The 25,344-nt window shown below is 45.7% G+C and overlaps 1 protein-coding gene across 3 annotated transcripts in view; it reads left to right on the top strand.

Annotated features, from left to right (window-relative positions):
• Positions 1-25,344, top strand: part of LOC106590590 (catenin delta-2) — a 595,078-nt gene that overhangs the window by 304,480 nt on the left and 265,254 nt on the right. For all 3 annotated transcript variants that reach the window (XM_045710618.1, XM_045710617.1, XM_045710619.1), the window contains one exon: positions 9,637-9,937. In XM_045710618.1, coding sequence (XP_045566574.1) covers positions 9,637-9,937 — 301 coding nt within the window. The remainder of the gene's footprint in view (positions 1-9,636; positions 9,938-25,344) is intronic.

Here is a 25,344-nt window from a genome sequence, read left to right as displayed (position 1 = left end):
TGATATTAAAATTATTATTACATTCTAAAATATGTGAGAATAATGTGGCCGAAACGCATTGGATGGATGCAATTTCTCTGTAGCCGATGTGGCCGATGCAGGGAGACATGATAAAGTAATGAATAGTGACAGCGTTAGTCTCACCATTTCAATCTTACCATTGCTATATTTTTTTTATGAGAAAGTGACTAAAAACCAGGTTCCTTTTTTAATTGAAGGTTTTGTATGGAAAGCCAAGTTGAAGCCAACAGACGTTGTCATCCTCATAATAAATCAAATCAAATCAAATGTATTTATATAGCCCTTCTTACATGAGCTGATATCTCAAAGGGCTGTACAGAAACCCAGCCTAAAACCCCAAACAGCAAGCAATGCAGGTGTAGAAGCATGGAAATAATGTGTTTCGTCCACATTATTCTCACATATTTTAATAACCGCATAATAACCACACAAGTGCAATACCCTTCAATTGAAGCAGTGGGAAACAAATGAAAGTAGCCACATTACAACAACTGATACAAAATTAAATCACAGATAGTTATAAGGGAGCAGGAGAACTTATAAATTGGCTACAATAATTAAAATGACTTTTCAAGCACCAAATTGAGGAAATGTCTGATATTCAAGGTACAGCTATTTCGGTACTTGCATTTCTGAGCTCCAAATGCAAGTTCAAGTAGGCTACATCAAGCCCCTGGTATTGTTTAAAATTGCAGGTGTAACAGAAAACAAAATGTATTTGTCATGTTATTTCATTACCAGATCATATTAGCGCCAACAGAGATTGTCGCCTCACTTCGCGTTCTTAGCAAACTATTCAGTATTTTGTTTTTTTATGTTTTATTTCGTGCACTGTTACCCCAGGAAATCTTATGTCTTATTACATACAGCCGGGAAGAACTATTGGATATAAGAGCAATGTCAATTTACCAGCATTATGACCAGGAATACGACTTTCCCGAAGCAGATCCTCTCTTCGGACCACCACCCAGGACAATGGATCTAATCCCAGCAGCTGACCGAAAACAACGGTGACGCAGAAGGGGCAGACGGAGCGGTCTTCTGGTCAGGCTTCGTAAATGGGCGCATCGCTCACCGCTCCCGAGTATACTACTCGCCAATGTCCAGTCTCTCGACAACAAGGTAGACAAAATTCGAGCAAGGGTTGCCTTCCGGAGAGACATTAGAGATTGAAACATTCTCTGTTTCACAGAAACATGGCTCTCTCAGGATATGTTGTCAGAATCGGTCCTGCCACCGGGATTCTCCATGCATCGCACAGACATAGATAAACAAATCTCTGGGAAGAGGAAGGGAGGGGGTGTATGCTTTATGATTCGTGTGATCACAACAACACACAGGAACTCAAGTCCTTCTGCTCACCCGACCTAGAATTCCTTACAATCAAATGCCGGCCATTCTATCTACCAAGAGAATTCTTGTCAGTTATAGTCACAGCTGTGTACACCTCAGAGCATGCGCAGACCAGCTGGCTGGTGTGTTTACGGACATATTTAATCACTATCCCAGTCTGTTGTCCCCACATGCTTCAAGATGGCTACCATTGTTCCTGTACCCAAGAAGGCAAAGATAACTGAACTAAATGACTACCGCCCCGTAGCACTCACTACTGTCATCATGAAGTGCTTTGAGAGGCTAGTCAAGGATCATATCACCGCCACCATACCAGCCACCCTAGACACACTTCAGTTTGCATACCGCCCCAACTGGTCCACAGATGACACAATCGCCATCGCACTGCCCTATCCCATCTGGATAAAAATAATACCTATGTAAGAATGCTGTTCATTGACTACAGCTCAGCATTCAACACCATAGTACCCCCCAAGCTCATCATCAAGCTGGAGGCCCTGGGCCTCAACACCTCTCTGTGCAACTGGGTGCTGGACTTTCCGACGGGCCGCCCCCAGGTGGTGAAGGTAGGAAACAACATCTCCACTTCACTGACCCTCAACACTTGGGCCCCACAATGGTGTGTGCTCAGCCCTATCCTGTGCTCCCTGTTCACCCACGTCTGCGTGGCCATGCACGCCTCCAACTCAATCATTAAGTTTGCAGACGACACAACAGTAGTGGGCTTGATCACCAACAACGACGAGACATTCTATAGGGAGGAGGTGAGGGCACTCGGAGTGTGGTGTCAGGAAAACAACCTCCCACTCAACATCATCAAAACAAAGGAGATGATCGTGGACTTCAGGAAACAGCAGAGGGAGCTGTTACCCCCCTATCCACATCGAAGGGCCAGCGGTGGAGAAGGTGGAAAGTTTTAAGTTCCTGGGCATACACATCACAGACAAACTGAAATGGTCCACCCACACAGACAGTGTGGTGAAGAAGGCGCAACAGCGCCTCTTTAACCTCAGGAGGCTGAAGAAATTTGGCTTGTCACCCAAAACCCTGACAAACTTTTACAGATGCACAATCGAGAGCCTCCTGTCGGGATGTATCACAGCTTGGTACGGCATCTGCACCACCCTCAAACGCAGGGCTCTCCAGAGGATGGTGCGGTCTGCACAACGCATCACAGGGGGCAAACTACCTGCCCTCCATGACAACTACAGCACCCGATGTCACAGGAAGGCCAAAAAGATAATCAAGGACAACAACCACCCGAGCCACTGCCTGTTCACACCGCTATCATCCAAAAGGCGAGGTCAGTACAGGTGCATCAAAGCTGGGAGCAAGAGATTGAGAAACAGCTTCTGTCTCAAGGCCATCAGACTGCAAAACAGCAATCACTAACTCAGAGAGGCTGCTGCCCACATTGAGACCCAATCACTGGACACTTTAATAAATGGATCACTAGTCACTTTAAACAGCACGACTTTAAATAATGCTACTTTAATAATGTTTACATATCTTACATTACTCATATCACTTGTATATTCTGTATCTTATACCATCTACTGCACCTTGCCTATTCCGCTCGGCCATTGCTCGTCCATATACTTTATATGTACATATTCTCATTCACCCCTTTAGATTTGTGTGTATTAGGTAGTTGTTGGGAATCTTAGATTATTTGTTAGATATTACTGCACCGTTGGAACCAGAAGCACAAGCATTTCGCTGCACATCTGCTAACCATGTGTATGTGACCAATAAAATTTGATTTGATTTGAATAAGCCCACTAGGGAGTATCATTATATCCAGATTATCCTCGACACAGTAGACTCTGTGTCCAATCCGAGGCACAGAAACATATGAAAACATGGACTCATTAACCTTAATGCTGTAAATGAAGCAGACAACAACAGATGATCAGTATCGATAATAGGGATATTAGATCCAACGTGGATCCACTGTCTTCACTGGCGTTACGAATTAGACAACAAAATATTCTGGACATTCCTAGCAAGCACCTTTTCTCCAGCACATCACATGCACTATCACAACAACTTGGATTTGATTTATTAGGATCCCCATTAGCCAACACCAATAGCGACAGCTAGTCTTACTGGCATCCGACACATAACAGAAAATAAATTACAGACAAGAGACTTTACAATACATACATTTAAAAACATTAACATGTAGTGTGTGTGTGTCTATCAGCTCCACATACATGTCAGTACATACACACAAGTAGGTCACATGTCAGTACATACACACATCAAGTAGGTCACATGTCAGTACATACACACAACCAGTAGGTCACATGTCAGTACATACACACAACCAGAAGGTCACATGTCAGTACATACACACAACAAGTAGGTCACATGGGGTAGAGGCGTTGTGCCGTGAGGTGTTGCTTTATCTGTTTTTTGAAACCAGGTTTGCTGTTCACTTGTGATATATGAAATGGAAGGGAGTTCAATGCACTCATGGCTCTGTATAATACTATATGTTTCCTTGACCTGGGGACTGTGACAAGACCCTTGGTGGCATGTCTGTTGGGATAAGTCTGTGTGTGTCAGTGCTGTGTGTAAGTTGACTATACAAACAATTTGGAATTTCCAACACATTATTGTTTATTATAAAAAGTGGAAGTGACGCTCCTTTGCTGCTACAACAGCCTTCACTCTTCTGGGAAGGCTTTCCACTAGATGTTGGAAAATTGCTGCAGGGATTTGATTCCATTGAGCCACAAGAGCGATAGAGAGGTCGGGCGCTGATGTTGGGCGATTAGGCCTGGCTTGCAGTCAGCGTTCAAATTTATCCCAAAGGTGTTCATTGGCACAATGCATTGAGGCAGGTAGCGTTTTCCTGGCATCCGCCAAACCCAGATTTGTTCGTCGGACTGCCAGATGGTGAAGCGTTATTAATCACTCCAGAGAACACGTTTCCACTGCTCCAGAATCCAATGCCGGCGAGCTTTACACCACTCCAGCCGATGCTTGGCATTGTGCATGGTGATCTTAGGCTTGTGTGCGGATGGCCATGCAAACCCCTTTCATGAAGCTCCCGACAAACAGTTCTTGTGCTGTGAGTGTTGCAACCGAGGACAGACGATTTTTACGTGATACGCACTTCAGTACTCGGTGTTTCCGTTCTGTGAGCTTGTGTGACCTACCACTCCGCCGTAGTTGCTCCGAGACATTTCCACTTCACAATAACAGCACTTACAGTTGACCAGGGCAGCTCTAGCAGGGCAGAAATTTGACTAAATGACTTTTTGGAAAGGTGGCATTCTATGACGTTGGCACGTTGAAAGTCACTGAGCTCTTCAGTAAGGCAATTTAACTGCCAATGTTTGTCTATAGAGATTGCATGGCTGTGTGCTCGATATTTATACACCTATCAACAATGGGTGTGGCTGAAATAGCCGACTCCACTGTTTGGAAGGGGTGTCAACATACCTTTGTATATATAATGTGTTAGGGTATTTCTATATACTAGGGTACAAGTAAGGATTTCTTACAGTGGACAACTTGTCACTGCTGTTGATAAGTCATTGATAAGTCATTAAGCTATTGATAATCCTTGATAATAATCTGCAAAAAAAATGATGTAATTAAATGAAGATACATTTTTGGAATTGTATTAAAAATAACAAACAGAAAAATACATTTACATAAGTATTCAGACCCTTTACTCAGTACTTTGTTGAAGCACCTTTGGCTGTGATTACAGGCTCGAGTCTTATTGGGTATGACGCTACATGCTTGGCACACCTGTATTTTGGGGAGTTTCTCCCATTCTTCTCTGCAGATCCTCTCAAGCTCTGAAAGGTTGGATGTGGAGCGTCACTGCACAGCTATTTTCAGGTTTCTTTAGAGATATTCGATTGGGGTCAAGTCCGGGCTCTGGCTGGGCCACTCAAGGACATTCAGAGACTTTTCCCGAAGCCACCCCTGCTTTGTCTAGGCTGTGTGCTTAGGGTCGCTGTCCTGTTGGAAGATGAACCTTCGCCTCAGTCTGAGCACTCTGTAGCAGGTTTTCATCAAGGATCTCTCTGTTCTTTGCTCTGTTCATTTCTCCCTCAATCAGACTTCCAGTCCTTGCGCTGAAAAACGTTCCCACAGCATGATGCTGCCACCACCGTGCTTCACTGTAGGGATGGTGCCAGGTTTCCTACAGACGTGACGCTTGGCATTCAGGTCAGAGAGTTCAATCTTGGTTTCATCAGACCAGAGAATCTTGTTTCTCATGGTCAGAGCCCTTTAGGTGCCTTTTGCCAAACTCCAAGCGGGCTGTCATGTGCCACTCTACCCTAAAGGCCTGATTGGTGGAGTGTTGCAGAGATGGTTGTCCTTCTGTAAGGTTCTCCCATCTCCACAGAGGAATTCTGGAGCTCTGTCAGAATGACTATCGGGTTCTTGGTCACCTCCCTGACCAAGGCCCTTCTCCCCGATTGCTCAATTTGGCCGGGCTCTAGGAAGGGTCTTGGTGGTTCCAAAAGTTTTCCATTTAAACTTCTTAGGGATAGCCCCCTTTTTTTAAATGTTCACCTAAAATGACATATCCAAATCTAACTGCCTGTAGCTCAGGCCCTGAAGCAAGGATATTCATATTCTTGGTACCATTTGAAAGGAAACACTTTGAAGTTTGTGGAAGTGTGAATTAAATGTAGGAGAATATAACACGATAGATCTGGTAGAAGAAAATACAAAGAAAAAAACAATTTTCTTTTCTACCACCATCTTTCAAAATTCCAATGGTGTCCACAAGATGGCAGCATTGTATGTGCAAAGTTTCAGACGGATAACTTGAAGTATGAGCAAACTACATGACATTTAGTGTGAAGTCACACAGGTGTATTTGGGCAAATCGTGAAGGAGACATTTACATTCACATTACATTTTTCTGCAAGAATATCGTCAAATCTGTATACTTGGACTTGGAGCTTTTCCAGTATTAGTAGCCATATTATAAGTTCAACATTTGCAAAACACCCAGTTTCCATAACTTCGTAACTCTCCATATTCTTATAATTTTTGTCCAAAAGGAAAAGGCTTGCTGTCACACAAGGTTAGCACCTACATTTTGCGACAGATACGGGGTTTCCCGATACTCCCGTAAAGCCCAGCTCATTGGCTATCTAGCTCGCTTTGACCCCGATTGGCGCTTATTTGACAAAGTTACAGTCGATCAAGTGAAGACCGCCCGCATCATTGACGTGCCATGAAGGCGTCGCTCTCGGACCAAATTTGGTGTCCTATAGGATATACTACACCCCTAATGATATAGTGAAGTCTCGTTACATTCTAGGATCTCTGAGGAATAAATACGAATGTGATTTGACTGGTTGAAACAACGTTTAGGGTGAGATTTTCACGGATTCCTTTCTTTGCAAATTGAACGAGTGGAAATACAAAATCGATCGTGCACGCTATATGGACCTTTTTAGGATATGAAAAAGGATTTTATCTAACAAAACAACACTTCATGTTATCTCTGGGACCCTTTGGATGATAAGCAAGATTTCAGAATGTAAGTACACATTTCACGTTCGGAGGTTATTTCATCAAACCTATCGCGGTGAAAAAAACAGTTTTGTTGTTAGGAGCTCTACTCAAAAAATAGCATGGCATTTTTTCGCAGTAATAGCTACTGTAAATTGGACAGTGCAGTTATATTAATTATTAAGAATTTAAGCTTTCAGCCGATATAAGACACTTATATGTACCGACATTTGTTGTTTCTCTAAAATGGCGCTGCATGATTTACAACGCCTATCCCTAACATTTAAAAATGATGGAGCCCACTGTGTTGTTTGGGACCTTCAATGGTGCAGACATTTTCTGGTACCCTTCCCCAGATCTGTGCCTCCACACAATCCTGTCTCGGAGCTCTACGGACCATTCCTTCGACTTCATGGCTAGGTTTTTACTCTGACATGCAATGTCAACTGTGGGACCTTATTTAGACAGATGTTTGCCTTTCCAAATCATGTCCATTCAATTTAATTTACAACAGTTGGACTCAAATCAAGTTGTAGAAAAATCTTAAGGATGATCACTGGAAACAGGATGCAGCTGACCTCAATTTTGAGTGTCCTAGCAAAAGGTCTGAATACTTATGTAAATTTACAATCATTTCTAAAAACCTGTTTTCGCTTTGTCATTGTCGGGTATTGTGTGGAGATTGATGAGGAACAAAAATTATTTAATCTATTTTAAAATAAGGCTGTAACGTAATAAAATTTGGAAAACGTCAAGGGGTCTGAATACTTTCCGAATGCATCGTATATTTAACCCTTTATCACTGCTGCATAGCTCTTCTTCTGTACTGTATGTTGTGGCTGGCTGGGTGCTCTGCCAGGGAGGACTGGTGGGGGGACATTAGGACCAGTGGCAGTGTAGGGACTGGGGCCAGTGGGGATGTGGGCTCTCTGTAGCTTGGGGCTCCTTGGATGTTGATGAGGGGCCCTGGGACTCTTGTAGTGCCAGTTAAAGTCTTTGGGCTTGGTCTGGGTATTGGAGAGGGTCCGGTCCAGGGCAGTGTCTTTCAGGGCTTTTTGGAAAGAGACTAAATCCGTTCTTGCTGAGGTCGTAGAAGTGGTGAGGCTGGATGTCCCAGTGCATCTTTGTCAGAGGGGAACAGGCCTGTGATACTTCTGTATTGATGGTGTTGATGACTCACTGGGGAAAGTCTCTCTCTCTCTCTCTCTCTCTCTCTCTCTCTCTCTCTCTCTCTCTCTCTCTCTCTCTCTCTCTCTCTCTCTCTCTCTAGCTGGGAGGAGCAGGTTGATTCAGACAAATTGTCACCTTGCGTCTGCCAAGTGAGCCCACAGCCATATCAATGACACGTTACAATATTAATGATTATCATCAATAAGAAATGACAACATTAACTGCAATCTAGGCTCTAATTAGGGAAAGAGGGCATGGAAGATTTTGATGCTCCCCTTACCCCCTATTTGACGGTTTGGTTAGAACACATACAAACACTCTATCCCTCCGATCACTCTGTCCCTCCTATCACTCTATCTCTCCTATCACTCTATCCCTGCTATCATTATATCCCTCCTAACACTCTGTCCCTCCTATCACTATGTTCCTCCTATCATTATGTACCTCCTATAGCTCTATCTCTCCTATCACTCTATCCCTGCTATCATTATATCCCTCCTATCACTCTGTCCCTCCTATCACTCTATCCCTACTATCACTCTATCCCTCCTATCACTATGTCCCTCCTATCACTCTATCCCTCCTATCACTCTATCCCTCCTATCACTCTATCCCTCATATCACTATGTCCCTCCTATCACTCCTATCACTCTATCCCTCCTATCACTATGTCCCTCCTATCAGTCTATCCCTCCTATCACTATGTCCCTCCTATCACTCTATCCCTCCTATCACTATGTCCCTCCTATCACTCTATCCCTCCTATCACTATGTCCCTCCTATTACTCTATCCCTCCTATCACTCTATCCCTACTATCACTCTATCCCTCCTATCACTATGTCCCTCCTATCACTCTATCCCTCCTATCACTATGTCCCTCGTATCACTCTATCCCTCCTATCACTATGTCCCTCCTATCACTCTATCCCTCCTATCACTCTATCCCTCCTATCACTCTATCCCTCCTATCACTCTATCCCTCCTATCACTCTATCCCTCCTATCACTCTATCCTTCCTATCACTATGTCCCTCCTATCACTCTATCCCTCCTATCACTATGTCCCTCCTATCACTCTATCCCTCCTATCACTCTATCCCTCCTATCACTCTATCCCTCCTATCACTCTATCCTTCCTATCACTATGTCCCTCCTATCACTATGTCCCTCCTATCACTCTGTCCCTCCTATCACTCTATCCCTCCTATCACTATGTCCCTCCTATTACTCTATCCCTACTATCACTCTGTCCCTCCTATCACTAGAATGGGGAATACTCTCTCATATTTAGCATCAGCTCAAGAAACCTCCCAAGTGTGAGATACAGGAATGGGCGGTATGTGTGTGTGTGTTTCAGTTCATTGTAAGGATTTGTTTTGTATGTTTTACATAAACAATATGCAAATGAACTTTTTGGTGTTTTCTTCTTCTTTCTCATGTGTTTGTTTTTTCTTTCCTCTCCTCCCCTACTTCCCCCTCATCTTCTCCCCTCTCCCCATCTCCTCCCCTCTCCTCCCCCCACCATAAACCTGATTCAGCAGGTCAGTGACCAGGGGATGATCTATGCCTTGTATCCCTATTTCCCCCTTGTAGCCCCATCGTCCCCCGGTGTCGACTCCGCCTCTTTGCAGCGAGCAGGCAGCAACAGCGCCGGGGGAAGCAGCCACAGCGCCGGGGGAAGCTACGGTCGTGGGGGTGCCAATAACTATGCTACAGTGGGCCCAGGATATACAGCAGAGGCCTATGCTACAGACCCCTACACGGCAGACCCCTACCGTACACTGCAGTACTGCCCATCTGTAGATTCTCCTTACAGCAAGTCTGGACCAGCCCTGCCACCTGAGGGCACGCTGGCACGATCACCATCTATAGACTCCATACAGAAAGACCCAAGGTAGGATAACTCACACACACACACACACACTCACACACACTCGCCCTCCCACACACAAACACTCCCAAACACACAACATCAATCACTCTTTCAATCATGCAAAGCTTTATATGTCTGTACTGTGGAGGTCACTGTCCTGTGGCGGTCACTGTCCTGTGAGAGGTCACTGTCCTGTGGCGGTCACTGTCCTGTGAGAGGTCACTGTCCTGTGGCGGTCACTGTCCTGTGAGAGGTCACTGTCCTGTGGAGGTCACTGTCCTGTGGCGGTCACTGTCCTGTGGAGGTCACTGTCCTGTGGCGGTCACTGTCCTGTGGCAGTCACTGTCCTGTGGAGGTCACTGTCCTGTGGCGGTCACTGTCCTGTGAGCGGTCACTGTCCTGTGGCGGTCACTGTCCTGTGGAGGTCACTGTCCTGTGGCGGTCACTGTCCTGTGGAGAACACTGTCCTGTGGCGGTCACTGTCCTGTGGAGGTCACTGGCCTGTGTGGAGTTCACTGTCCTGTGGAGGTCACTGTCCTGTGGCGGTCACTGTCCTGTGGCGGTCACTGTCCTGTGGAGGTCACTGGCCTGTGTGGAGTTCACTGTCCTGTGGAGGTCACTGTCCTGTGGCGGTCACTGTCCTGTGGAGGTCACTGTCCTGTGGCGGTCACTGTCCTGTGGAGGTCACTGTCCTGTGGCGGTCACTCTTCTGTGGCGGTCACTGTCCTGTGGCGGTCACTGTCCTGTGGAGGTCACTGTCCTGTGGAGGTCACTGTCCTGTGGCGGTCACTGTCCTGTGGCGGTCACTGTCCTGTGGAGAACACTGTCATGTGGAGGTCACTGTCCTGTGGCGGTCACTGTCCTGTGGCGGTCACTGTCCTGTGGAGGTCACTGGCCTGTGGCGGTCACTGTCCTGTGGCGGTCACTGTCCTGTGGAGGTCACTGGCCTGTGTGGAGGTCACTGTCCTGTGGCGGTCACTGTCCTGTGGCGGTCACTGTCCTGTGGCGGTCACTGTCCTGTGGCGGTCACTGTCCTGTGGCGGTCACTGTCCTGTGGAGAACACTGTCCTGTGGAGGTCACTGTCCTGTGGCGGTCACTGTCCTGTGGAGGTCACTGTCATGTGGAGGTCACTGTCCTGTGGCGGTCACTGTCCTGTGGAGGTCACTGTCCTGTGGCGGTCACTGTCCTGTGGAGAACACTGTCTTGTGGAGGTCACTGTCCTGTGGAGAACACTGTCCTGTGGAGGTCACTGTCCTGTGGAAGTCACTGTCCTGTGGAGAACACTGTCCTGTGGAGGTCACTGTCCTGTGGCGGTCACTGTCCTGTGGAGGTCACTGTCATGTGGCGGTCACTGTCCTGTGGCGGTCACTGTCCTGTGGAGGTCACTGTCCTGTGGCGGTCACTGTCCTGTGGCGGTCACTGTCCTGTGGAGGTCACTGTCCTGTGGTGGTCACTGTCCTGTGGAGGTCACTGTCCTGTGTGACCTCACATATTAATCCTCTGTCAATCGATTTCAATCATCTCCAATCATCTCCACACTGTGTCTTGGGACTGTAGAGACTAGTAGGAGATCGGAGAGGTCCCCTCTGGAAGGAACTGACAGTCATGTGACCTCTCTTTCTGTGGTATTGATGGGCTAACACAGTGGAGACTGTAATTATTCTTACACAAGCACTGTTATGTACACACACAACAGAGCAACATTACTTATCCTTCCTACTATGCTGTGTTCCAGCCCAGCTTTCCTGGTGTGTTTCATCATTACCTTGCATTTGTCAGTTATAAAGAGATATATTTCACATGGTTTTCATGTTCAATTCAGCATCCATCAATCTGAAGAGAGAGGGAGAGAGGTAAGGAGAGACAGAGGGAGAGAATGGATATACCACAAAGGATGTGGGTGTCAGTGTGTGTCTGTGCGTGTGTGTCTGTGCATGTGTGCGTGTGCGTCTGTGCGTGTGCGTCTGTTCGTGTACGTCTGTTCGTGTGTGTCTGTGCGTGTGTGCGTGTGTGTCTGCATGTGTGTCTGCATGTGTGTCTGTGCGTGCGTCTGTGCGTGCGTCTGTCTGTGTGTGTGTGTGTGTGTGTGTGTGTGTGTGTGTGTGTGTGTGTGTGTGTGTGTGTGTGTGTGTGTGTGTGTGTGTGTGTGTGTGTGTGTGTGTGTGTGTGTGTGTGTGTGTGTGTGTGTGTGTGTGTGTGTGTGCCAGTGGAGAATCCTACTGAGCATTGGTGAAGTCCATAATACTGGGCTGTGGTTGTGGTAGTACTATCGACTCCCTAGAATTACACATTCAGTGTATTGTGGGAGACAGAGAGCAACACAGAGGGAAAGAGACACACACACACAGAGAGAGAGAGACTGCAGAGAGAGAGACTGCAGAGAGAGAGAGAGAGAGAGACTGCAGAGAGAGAGAGAGAGAGAGAGAGACTGCAGAAAGAGAGAGAGAGAGACTGCAGAGAGAGAGACTGCAGAGAGAGAGAGAGAGACTGCAGAGAGAGACTGCAGAGAGAGAGAGACTGCAGAGAGAGAGACTGCAGAGAGAGAGAGATAACATAGAGGAATAACAGATTTGGAACCTAATACTTACTGTGGGATACGCGTCAACAGCAACCTTGGGAAAATCCTTAACAGCAGACTCCCTGCATTTCCTCATTGAAAACAACAAACTGAGAATATGTCAAATTGGCTTTTTACTAAATTACCATACAACAGACCACATATTCACCCTGTACATCCGAATATATATATATATATATATATATATATATATATATATATATATATATATATATAAGGGCCATGGGGTGAGACAGGGATGCAGCTTGAGACCCACCCTCTTCAACGTATATATATATATACGAATTGGCGAGGGCACTAGAATAGTCTGCAGGACCCGGCCTCTGAAGTCAAACGCCTATTGTTTCAAATCAAATTTGATTTGTCACATGCGCCAAATACAACAGTGAAATGCTTACTTACAAGCCTTTAAACAAAAATGCTTTAAGAAGCTTAAAGAAAACCAAGTGTTAAGTAAAAAATAATAAAGAGTAGCAGTAAAATAACAATAGCAGTGCTATATACAGGGGGTACCGGTACAGAGTCAATGTGGAGACTATATACAGGGGGTACCGGTACAGAATCAATGTGGAGACTATATACAGGGGGTACCGGTACAGAGTCAATGTGGAGACTATATACAGGGGGTACCGGTACAGAGTCAATGTGGAGACTATATACAGGGGGTACCGGTACAGAGTCAATGTGGAGACTATATACAGGGGGTACCGGTACAGAATCAATGTGGAGACTATATACAGGGGGTACCGGTACAGAGTCAATGTGGAGACTATATACAGGGGGTACCGGTACAGAGTCAATGTGGAGACTATATACAGGGGGTACCGGTACAGAGTCAATGTGGAGACTATATACAGGGGGGTACCGGTACAGAGTCAATGTGGAGACTATATACAGGGGGGTACCGGTACAGAGTCAATGTGGAGACTATATACAGGGGGGTACCGGTACAGAGTCTATGTGGAGACTATATACAGGGAGGTACCGGTACAGAGTCAATGTGGAGACTATATACAGGGGGGTACCGGTACAGAGTCAATGTGCTGGGGCACCGGTTAGTCGAGGTAATTGAGGTAATATGTACATGTAGGGAGAGTTAAAGTGGCTATGCATAGATAATAAACAGAGAGTAGCAGCAGCGTAAAAGAGGGGTCTGGGTAGCCCTTTGATTAGCTGTTCAGGAGTCTTATGGCTTGGGGGTAGAAGCTGTTAAGAAGCCTTTTGGACCTAGACTTGGAACTCCGGTTCCTCTTGCCGTGCGGTAGCAGAGAGAAGCAGTCCATGACTAGGGTGGCTGGAGTCTTTGACAATTTTTAGGGCCTTCCTCTGACACCGCCTGATATAGAGGTCCTGGATAGCAGGAAGCGTGGCCCCAGTGATATACTGGGCCATACGCACTAATTTAGAGTTATTTCTGTAACTTTAGTTGTGATGCAAATGTTGGGCTATATGTTTAGATTTTTTAATACCTTTCAAGGCTGCATGATGCGACTCTAAAAAAGTTGCATGAAAGGCATTAGCTCTGCCTTGTTTTTTGCACACTTCATCAGTCTCTCATTCACAATTCTCATTCATATGATCAGGTCTTTCTCACAGGCTACAAGTGAAGACAGACACATCGGGGACGCAACTGCGCACATCCTTATCCAATTCTGAGGTGCATATTGAAGATATTGGTAGAAATGTCCACATTTACTTTTCATCTGCCAACAAGATGAGTAGGCCTTATGAACAGCAAAAGCACTAGCCTATGTCAATTTACTATCCCGCATAGTACAAAAGTTGACCGATTCTGTTCCTTGTGATAAATACATATTCCAAACATAGTCTGGGACAGTTCTGGGATGTGATAGATCCCAAATTAATACAACTTCTAGGATAAAAAAAAATGGGTTTGGGTTTTATGCAATGAGCCTGACGCAACAGATCAGAACGTTTAGCTTAAAATTTTGATGAACTGTCAGGCTATTTCTTCACATTATAAGCGCAGCAATGCTCACACGGCAGTGGGCTATAAGCATAAATGTTCCATTAGCAGGAAAACATCTTTCTCAAAAATACATGTCATTAATGTTGAGGCTAGCGGAACGTCTAGCCAATATCCAATGGAACAGCGTGGCGCGAAATACAAAAACCTCAAAAATGCAATAATTTCAATTTTTCAAACATACGACTATTTTACACAATTTTAAAGATAAGACTCTCGTTAATCTAACCACATTGTCCGATTTCAAAAAGGCTTTACAGCGAAAGCAAAACATTAGATTATGTTAGGAGAGTACATAGACCAAAATAATCACACAGCCATTTTCCAAGCAAGCATATATGTCACAAAAAAACAAAACACAGCTAAATGAAGCACTAACCTTTGATGATCTTCATCAGATGACACTCCTAGGACATTATGTTATACAATACATGCATGTTTTGTTCAATCAAGTTCATATTTATATCAAAAAACAGCTTTTTACATTGGCGTGTGATGTTCAGAAAATGTATTCCCACCGAAAACTTCCGGTGAATTTACTAAATTACTCATCATAAACGTTGACAAAATACATAACAATTATTTTAAGAATTATAGATACAGAACTCCTTTATGCAATCTCTATGTCAGATTTTAAAATAGCTTTTCGGCGAAAGCACATTTTGCAATATTCTGAGTACATAGCTCAGCCATCACGGCTAGCTATTTTGACACCCGCCAAGTTCGGAGCACACTAAACTCAGAATTAGTATTAGAAAAATTGTATTACCTTTGCTGATCTTCGTCAGAATGCACTCCCAGAACTGCTACTTCCACAAGAAATGTTGTTTTTGTTCCAAATAATCCATAGTTATGTCCAAATACCTCCATTTTGTTCATACGTTCAGGTCACTATCCAAAGGGTAATGCGTAAGCGCATTTCGAGACAAAAAAAATTCAAAATGTTCCATTACCGTACTTAGAAGCATGTCAAACGCTGTTTAAAATAAAGTTTTATGGTATTTTTCTCGTAAAATAGCGATAATATTCCAACCGGACAATAGTGTATTCATTCAAAGAGGAAAAGAACAAACAGCGTGCTCGCGTGAACGAGCATATCCAATCCCTTTGTCACCAGGCAGACCACTGAGAAACTGAGCTACTATACTCTGCCCAGAGACAGGAGACGCCTCAATCCGCTTTCTGAAGGCTTTAGAGAGCCAATGGAAGCCTTAGAAAGTGCTACGTAACCCCACAGATACTGTAGTTTCGATAGAGAATCAAAAGAAGAACTACAAATTCTCAGACAGGCCACTTCCTGCTTGGAATTTTCTCCGTTTTTTTTACGTGCCATATGAGTTCTGTTATACTCACAGACACCATTCAAACAGTTTTAGAAACTTCAGAGTGTTTTCTATCAAAATCTACTAATAATATGCATATTCTCGTTTCTGGGCAAGAGTAGTAACCAGTTTAAATTGGGTACATTTTTTTCATCCGGCCATGAAAATACTGCCCCCTATCCTAAACAGGTTAATATTAGGACACTTCAGAAAAGAAAAAAAAATTGTATGCCTACAGTAGAAAGATGATGGGAACCTCCTTATTTTGTAGAGGCCATCGCTCTGTTTTCTCACACAATTGCATAGCCTATTGAAATGTTTCGCAACATGAGCTCATGGGCTCTCATGAAGTGTTTGATTAGATTTTCGCCGACATTTGCATTGATGTCAGAATGGTTAGAGGGACAATAGAGTGCTGAGTACCAGGCAGTTAACAAGTTTGGTAGGATACTAATGACCATCAGCAGAATCAGACCTTGGAGAAGCCTAATTACCGTGAACGGTCACGTGGAATTTGACTGCCATCATGACTTGTGACCGCCGGTCACCGCAACAACCCTAGTCCTGGATCTCTGTTCACAAACACAAAGAGACCCCACAGATCCCCAGAACAGCATCACAATTAGACCCAACCAAATCATGAGAAAACAAAAAGGTAGTTACTTGACACATTGGAAAGAATTAACCAAAAAACAGAGCAAACTGGAATCCTTTTTGGCCCTAAACAGAGAGTACACAGTGGCAGAATACCTGACCACTGTGACTGACCCAAAATGAAGGAAAGCTTTGACTATGTACAGACTCAGTGAGCATAGCCTTGCTATTGAGAAAGTGTGCACATTCTTTAGGCAGACCTGGCTCTCAAGAGAAGACATGCTATGTGCACACTGCCCACAAAATGAGGTGGAAACTGAACTGCACTTCCAAACCTCCTGCCAAATGTATAACCATATTAGAGACATATTTCCCTCAGATTTCACAGACCCACGAATAATTCGAAAACAAATCCAATTTTGATAAACTCCCATATCTACTGGGTGAAAAACCACAGAGAGAAAAAGGAGAGACAGAGGTAGAGGCTGAAAGGAGAGCGGGAGATAGTGGTAGATAGAGAGAGAAAGGATAGAGAGAGGTAGAGGCTGAAAAGAGAGAGGGAGATAGTGGTAGATAGAAAGAGAAAGGATAGAGGTAGAGGCTGAAAGTAGAGAGGGAGATAGATGGAGAATGGGGAGAGAGATAGAGAGAGGGAGATAGGGAAAGAAAGGAGAGAGGAAGATAGAGAGAGAAAGGAGATAGAGGGAGAAAGGGGAGTGGGAGATAGTGGGAGATAGAGAGAGAAATAAGTTAGAGGGAGACAGGAGAGAGGGAGATAGAGAGAGAAAGGAGAGAGTTATAGAGAGAGAAAGAAGAGAGGTGTAGGGAGAAAGAAGATAGAGAGAGATGTATAATTTTGAGAGTGAGATAGAGGGAGATAGAGAGAGAAAGGGGAGAGGGAGATGGAGAGAGTTATAGAGAGAGAAAGAAGAGAGAGATATAGAGGGAGAAAGGAGAGAGAGAGAGAAAGAGAGGGAGAATTTTGAGAGAGAGATAGAGGGAGAAAGGAGAGAGGGAGAGCTCTTGAATGTATTTTTCATCCTCTCTCTCTCTCTCTCTCTTTCTTACTAAGCCAAGGTGGCCAGAGCTGTGAGCACGACACCATTCACAGAAATATGATAGAATATGAATAGCTCTTTGTTCCTATACCACTCACATTCATTGCCCTCAGTGAAGCCTGCCTGTCAGCTTGCCACTATAGTGTGTGTGTCAGATAGTTAATGCTGTAACCTTGAGTGAACATAGGTAGGTCTGAGAGCCATATGCAATCTAAAACTGTATCCATCCAGAGTAAATATGCATGGTGAATCATATCATCTTATATAATGAATGTGTTATTAATGTCATTTAATCTAAGTGATGTGAGATGTACTGGGGCTATATCTCAGCCTGCAGCTTGTGTTGAACCCCAGACAAAGTGCCTGGTTTTGTGACCCATATGTCAGAGCGGCCCTCTGGGGCTGAAGCGTCTAGCGATGTAGTTTGTGTTTTTCTGTGTGTGTGTGTGTGTGTGTGTGTGTGTGTTCCTGTATGCCTGTTAATGTCCTATTTAAAGGTCAAACGCTACTGTGTCGCCCCACATTACTAAACACTTCACCTAGAGGGCTACACACACACAATCAGGCATGCACAGACACACACACATACACACAGACACACGCACACACAGACAAAAACCAACGCACACAAGCACACACACACACACACACACACACACACACACACACACACACACACACACACACACACACACACACACACACACACACACACATATGGCAAAACATTTCTTAATCGGTAACATTGAGCTGTAACAACTATACTTTAATACACAGCCACGTTCTGCTATAACATATGGGTTCAAACCAAACCCACCCTGCTACCCACACAAACCCACCCTGCTACCCACCCAAACCCACCTTGCTACCCACCCAAACCCACCTTGCTACCCACACAAACCCACCCTGCTACCCACACAAACCCACCTTGCTACCCACACAAACCCACCCTGCTACCCACTCCAAACCCACCTTGCTACCCACCCAAACCCACCCTGCTACCCACTCCAAACCAGAGATAGTATCATCACCCAAACCCACCATGCTACCCACTCCAAACCAGAGATAATAACATCACCTAAACCCACCCTGCTACCCACTCCACACCAGAGATGGTAACATCACCTAAACCCACCCTGCTGCCCACTCCACACCAGAGATAATAACATCACCTAAACCCACCCTGCTACCCACTCCACACCAGAGATAGTATCATCACCCAAACCCACCATGCTACCCACTCCACACCAGAGATGGTAACATCACCCAAACCCACCATGCTACCCACTCCACACCAGAGATGGTAACATCACCCAAACCCACCCTGCTACCCACTCCACACCAGAGATAATAACATCCCCAAGGGGGTGAAGGTAGGCAACAACATATACGCCACTGTGAACCTCAACACGGGGACCCCTCAGGGGTGCATGCTTAGTCCTCTCCTGTACTCCCTGTTCATCCACGACTGTGTGGCATGGATGCAACACATCATTATGGAGCTGATCATGGACTACAGGAAATGGATGGCCAAGCACGCCCCCTTTCACATCGACGGGCTGTAGTGGAGCGGGTCAAGAGCTTCAAGTTCCTCTGTATTCACATCACTAAGGATCTATCATGGTCCACACACACCAACACAGTCGTGAAGAGGGCACGACAACGCCTCTTCCCTCTCAGGAGGCTGAAAGAATTTGTCATGGGCCCTCAGATCCTAAAACAATTCTACAGCTTCACCATTGAGAGCATCTTGACTGCCTGCACCACCGCATGGTATGGCAGCTGCTTGGCATCTGACCTCAAGGCACTACAGAGGGTAGTCCGGATGGCCCAGTACATCACTGGGGTTGAGCTTCCTGCCATTTAAGACCTATATACCAGGTGGTGTCAGAGGAAGGCCCTAAAAATTGTCAAAGACTCCAGCCACCAAAGTCATAGACTTCTCTCTGCAACCTCACGGCAAGCAATACAAATGCACCTGGAACCAATAGGACTCTAAACAGTTTCTATACCCAAGCCATAAGACTGCTAAATAGTTAGTCCGAGTAGCTATTAGGTTTACAATTTAACTATCCGCATTGACCCTCTTTTGACTTATCACATATGCTGCTGCTACTCGATATACAGTATGTACATAGCTACCTCAAATACCCCATACCCCTGCATATCAACTCGGTACTGGTACTCCCTATATATAGCCAAATTATCGTTACTCATTGTGTATCTATTTTTACTTTTATTATTAAACGTTTTACTTTCTATTGTTTGTCTGTTATATTGTTATATTTAATATTTTGTTATAACAAACCTATATTTCAAGTTGCAACCTATTTCTTTCAACAGTCAAGCTACTTATCTCCTTTGGTTAAACCTAACAAATACAAACTAATATTCCGTGTAAATACAACCCATTTTTTCATCTTGTTCCAAGTTTACTTTTTACTTTGGAATTACCTATCCAAATTTCTTCAATTGGGTTACAAGCAATTGAGTCAGTTCCCTGTAAATTAGGAAATTAAGTTTGTTCAAGTTTGTGACTTAATAATGTTTCCAAACGTATTATTTACAGCAGACCTTCACATTTAGTAACCACAATATCGTAACCAAGCAATGACTATTAGATACCGATTGACTTCCAGTCATTGCGCTAACGCTAGTTAGCATTAGCTCGTGAAACTACCTCTAACATCCTTTACACTGGACACACGAGAAATTGTATCCACAAGTTCATCTGACTCTTGGGAATTAGATATATGGCCCCATTGCCAAAATCCCCAAGCATCCCTTTAACCTAGAAACCTTATCACTCTTTAGTATCACATGCACATATGCAAGTATCGTTACAGAAGCTGGCAGTGTTAAAGGTTGAGATTAAATAACGACTACAATAGACAGCAATAAATGGAATGACTCACTCTCACGGGTGGGCAAAAATATGCCCTCAAAAAGCCACGCCTTCAACTCTTCTGATAGGTAGGCTGCCACTACATTGCCATCACTGCTATTCAATGTGCATGTGCATGAGGTTTGCTGATGGCAATTTAGTGGCAGCAACCTATCAAAAGAGTTGAAGGTGTGGCTTATTGAGGGCATGGCTTTCAGTTTGTTATTTAAGAAGTTGTCATTCAATTCAAAAAATCACATCTATCTGAAACATAGCTGTTTTATTTCAGACAATTTGAATAGAATACTGATCATTCCAATCAGTAAAAGCACTTCAGATGAACAGCAGCGCTGTCCCACTTTTTACAGTGTATGTGTGTGTGTGTGTGTGTGTGTGTGTGTGTGTGTGTGTGTGTGTGTGTGTGCGCGTACGTGTGTGTATTTACGCATGTGATGCTGCATTTTGATTGGCTAGCGGGATCCTGACACCTTTCCGTGAGTCAGTTCAGCGAGAGGACAGTGTGTCACTGTCACTGTGTGTGTTTTCTCTGGGGAATGGTACAACACATGATCCACTGAGATCTGCAGGAGAGCTGTCATCATTATTCAGTAAGAGGGCTTGTTCAGAGCAGTGGAGGGGCTGTGTGAGTGTCGTGTACAGGGTCATATGGTTTATGTATGACTGTGGGAGACTATCTCCTCTAAGTGAAAATTGAGGCCCAATTTTGAGCTCAGTGAGCTAAGGGACATTTTATTTTAGATATAAACTATTTTGTACATTAAAAAAATACACCAAATACAAACATACTGTACACATATGAACAACAACTAACAAATGCAGAAAAGCAACAACTGAATCTCCTATTTCCAGACCCACATGGTCACACCCCCATCCCAAGTGCCACACCCCCATCCCAAGTGCCACACCGCCATCTCTAGTGCCACACCCCCATCTCTAGTGCCACACCCCCATCTCTAGTGCCACACCCCCATCTCTAGTGCCACACCCCCAACTCTAGTGCCACACCCCCATCCAAAGTGCCACACCCCCATCCCTAGTGCCACACCCCCATCTCTAGTGCCACACCCCCATCCCTAGTGCCACACCCCCATCCCTAGTGCCACACCCCCATCTCTAGTGCCACATCCCCAGTGCCACACCCCCATCCCCAGTGCCACACCCCCATCTCTAGTGCCACACCCCCATCTCTAGTGCCACAGCCCCATCCCCAGTGCCACACCTTCATCTCTAGTGCCACACCCCCATCCCTAGTGCCACACCCCTATCCCTAGTGCCACACCCCCATCTCTAGTGCCACACCCCCATCCCAAGTGCCACACCCCTATCCCTAGTGCCACACCCCCATCCCAAGTGCCACACCCCCATCTCTAGTGCCACACCCCCATCTCTAGTGCCACACCCCCATCTCTAGTGCCACACCCCCAACTCTAGTGCCACACCCCCATCCAAAGTGCCACACCCCATCCCTAGTGCCACACCCCCATCTCTAGTGCCACACCCCCATCCCTAGTGCCACACCCCCATCCCTAGTGCCACACCCCCATCTCTAGTGCCACATCCCCAGTGCCACACCCCCATCCCCAGTGCCACACCCCCATCTCTAGTGCCACACCCCCATCTCTAGTGCCACAGCCCCATCCCCAGTGCCACACCTTCATCTCTAGTGCCACACCCCCATCCCTAGTGCCACACCCCTATCCCTAGTGCCACACCCCCATCTCTAGTGCCACACCCCCATCCCAAGTGCCACACCCCTATCCCTAGTGCCACACCCCCATCCCAAGTGCCACACCCCCATCCCAAGTGCCACACCCCCATCCCTAGTGCCACACCCCCATCGCTAGTGCCACACCCCCATCCCTAGTGCCACACCCCCATCCCTAGTGCCACACCCCCATCCCTAGTGCCACACCCCCATCGCTAGTGCCACACCCCCATCCCAAGTGCCACACCCCCATCCCTAGTGCCACACCTCCATCTATTGTGCTACACCCCCATCCCTAGTGCCACACACTCATCTCTAGTGCCACACCCCAATCCCTAGTGCCACACCCCCATTCCTATTATCACACCCCCATCCATAGTGCCACACCCCCATCCCTAGTGCCAAACCCACATCTCTAGTGCCACACCCCCATCCCTAGTGCCACACCCCCATCCCTAGTGCCACACCCCCATCTCTAGTGCCACATCCCATCTCTAGTGTCACGCCCCCATCCCTATTACCACACCTCCATCTCTAGTGCCACACCCCCATCCCTAGTGCCAAACCCACATCTCTAGTGCCACACCCCCATCCCTAGTGCCACACCCCCATCCCTAGTGCCACACCCCATCCCTAGTGCCACACCCCATCTCTAGTGTCACGCCCCCATCCCTATTACCACACCTCCATCTCTAGTGACACACCCCCATCTCTAGTGCCACACCCCCATCCCTAGTGTTACACCCCCATCTCTAGGGTCACGCCCCCATCCCTATTGCCACACCTCCATCTCTAGTGCCACACCCCCATCTCTAGTGCCACACCCCCATCCCTAGTGCTACACCCCCATCTCTAGGGTCACGCCCCCCATCCCTATTGCCACACCTCCATCTCTAGTGCCACACCCCCATCCCTAGTGCCACACCCCATCTCTAGTGTCACACCCCCATCTCTAGTGCCACAGCCCCATCCCTAGTGCCACAGCCCCATCTCTAGTGCCACAGCCCCATCTCTAGTGCCACAGCCCCATCTCTAGTGCCACAGCCCCATCCCTAGTGCCACAGCCCCATCTCTAGTGCCACAGCCCCATCTCTAGTGCCACAGCCCCATCTCTAGTGCCACAGCCCCATCTCTAGTGCCACAGCCCCATCCCTAGTGCCACAGCCCCATATCTAGTGCCACACCTCCATCTCTAGTGCCACAGCCCCATCTCTAGTGCCACAACCCCATCCCTAGTGCCACACCCCCATCTCTAGTGCCACAGCCCCATCCCTACTGTCTACGATATTGTTTGCCACATGGGCTTAAATTAGGCTCCCTAGTGGCGCAGCGGTCTAAGACAATGCATCTCAGCGCTTGAGGCGTCACAACAGACTCTGGTTCACTCCCGGGCTGTGTCACAACCAGCTGTGATTGGGAGTCCCATAGGGTGGCGCACAATTGGTCCTCCGGGTTAGGGTTTGGCCCGGGGTTAGGCCGTCCTTGTAAAATAAAAATGTGTTCTTAACTGACTTGCCTACTTAATTAAAGGTTACATTTAACATTTTTACCATTTGTTTTTTTCTCAGTCTCCCATGCTATTTCAATATTTCAATAATACATCATTTCATTTTTCCATTGTGTTAAAAGAGGTTTTAATGACGGCAGATTGATTGATTTCCATGTTTTTAGTGTACGTTTTTTCAAGAGGAGTGATGAGAAGAGAATCGTTCAGTCCATTGGGTAAAAAAATAATAATAATCTCACTACACCCTCATTTTCCATGTCTTGAAATATGCAGACAGACGGATAAAAAGTATGTTTACATTGTAATACTTCTGACAGCCAACTTTCTAGCTCTGCCCATAACTTTTGGACTTCATAGCATTCCCAGAATGCATGGATTACACTTAATACATGACTCTGCCATTGTGCTGTAGAATTTGTGAATATCGTCTCTTGTGTAATAAATTCTATACATTAGTTTATACTGGATTAAGCGAGCATTGATGTTAACTGTAATTTCATTACTTATGCTCCAACTTTCCCCCCATCTTGTGCCAAGATCAGTTATTTTTGTCTTGGTTCCAGTAGTTTATATTTTGTGTCTAAGAGATTGTCAGGTGGATAGGCTCTCTACAAAGGTTTTGTATATCTTACCTATCATATGAACATCCTTTTCTGACTCAAATAAAAATACCTCAAGGTTGCTCCTGTGATGTCCAAAACAAATGGAAGCGAAGGGCCATTTCCTCTGGACCACATTCACATCCTATATGAGATAGAATATCAAGCCACATTTTACACTCCTTATACCTAGGAGGTGACTCTTTCTTCAGCGTTGCTCTACACTGGGTGTACAAAACATTAAGAACACCTGCTCTTTCCATTACTTAAACTCACCAGGTGAATTCAGGTGAAAGCTATTTTTCCCTATTGATGTCACCTGTTAAATCCACTTTAATCAGTGTAGATGAAGAGGAGGAGACAAGTAAAAGAAGGATTGTTAAGACTTGAGACAATTGAGACATGGATTGTGTATATGTGCCATTCAGAGGGGGAATGGGCAAGACAAAATACTTTAGTGCCTTTGAACGAGGTCTGGTAGTAGGTGCCAGACGAACCAGTTTGTGTCAAGAACTGCAACGCTGCTGGGTTTTTCACACTGTGTATCAAGAATGGTCCACCACCCAAAGGACATCCAGCAAACTTAACACAACTGTGGGAAGCATTGGAGTCAACATGGACCAGCATCCCTGTGGAACGCTTTTAGCATCTTGTAGAGTCCATGCCCAACAAATTGAGGCTCTTCAGAGCGTAATTGTTCTGTTGTAGTGGAGAGAGACGTTAGTGGAGAGAGACGTTAGACCGTAGCCTGAATAAGACAGTGCGATATAAAATAAACCTGAGGCTATGGTAAGGCAGACACTAGGGACACCAGGGAGCTTATTTCATAACGAGTTAGACACCTCCTTTGTCTTCTGTTGTTATTCTGTCGTTCTGCCTCAAAGAAAGAAGGAGAGAGAGACCACAGGGAGATAAAGGGTAGAGTAGGAGAGGTAGTGAGGAAGGGAGACTGAAAATTAGACAGGAGATAGAGAGGTCTAAGAGAAAGAGAGATAGAAGAATAAAAAGAGTGAGGAGGAGGAGATGGAGGAGACAGAGAGAGAGAGATGATGGAGGAGAGAGAGAGAAAGAAAGAAGAGGAGATGAATGAGTGTGAGAGAGAGAGAGGAGGAGATGGAGAGAGAGAGAGAAGAGGAAGTAAAGGTGAGAGAATGAGAGGACATGAAAGAGAG

The sequence above is a fragment of the Salmo salar genome, chromosome ssa29 (genome assembly GCF_905237065.1).
Source record: "Salmo salar chromosome ssa29, Ssal_v3.1, whole genome shotgun sequence".
NCBI classification, from domain to species: Eukaryota; Metazoa; Chordata; class Actinopteri; order Salmoniformes; family Salmonidae; genus Salmo; species Salmo salar.
The sequence above is the reverse complement of the archived record's forward strand: the minus strand, read 5'-3'. Positions and strand labels throughout refer to the sequence as shown.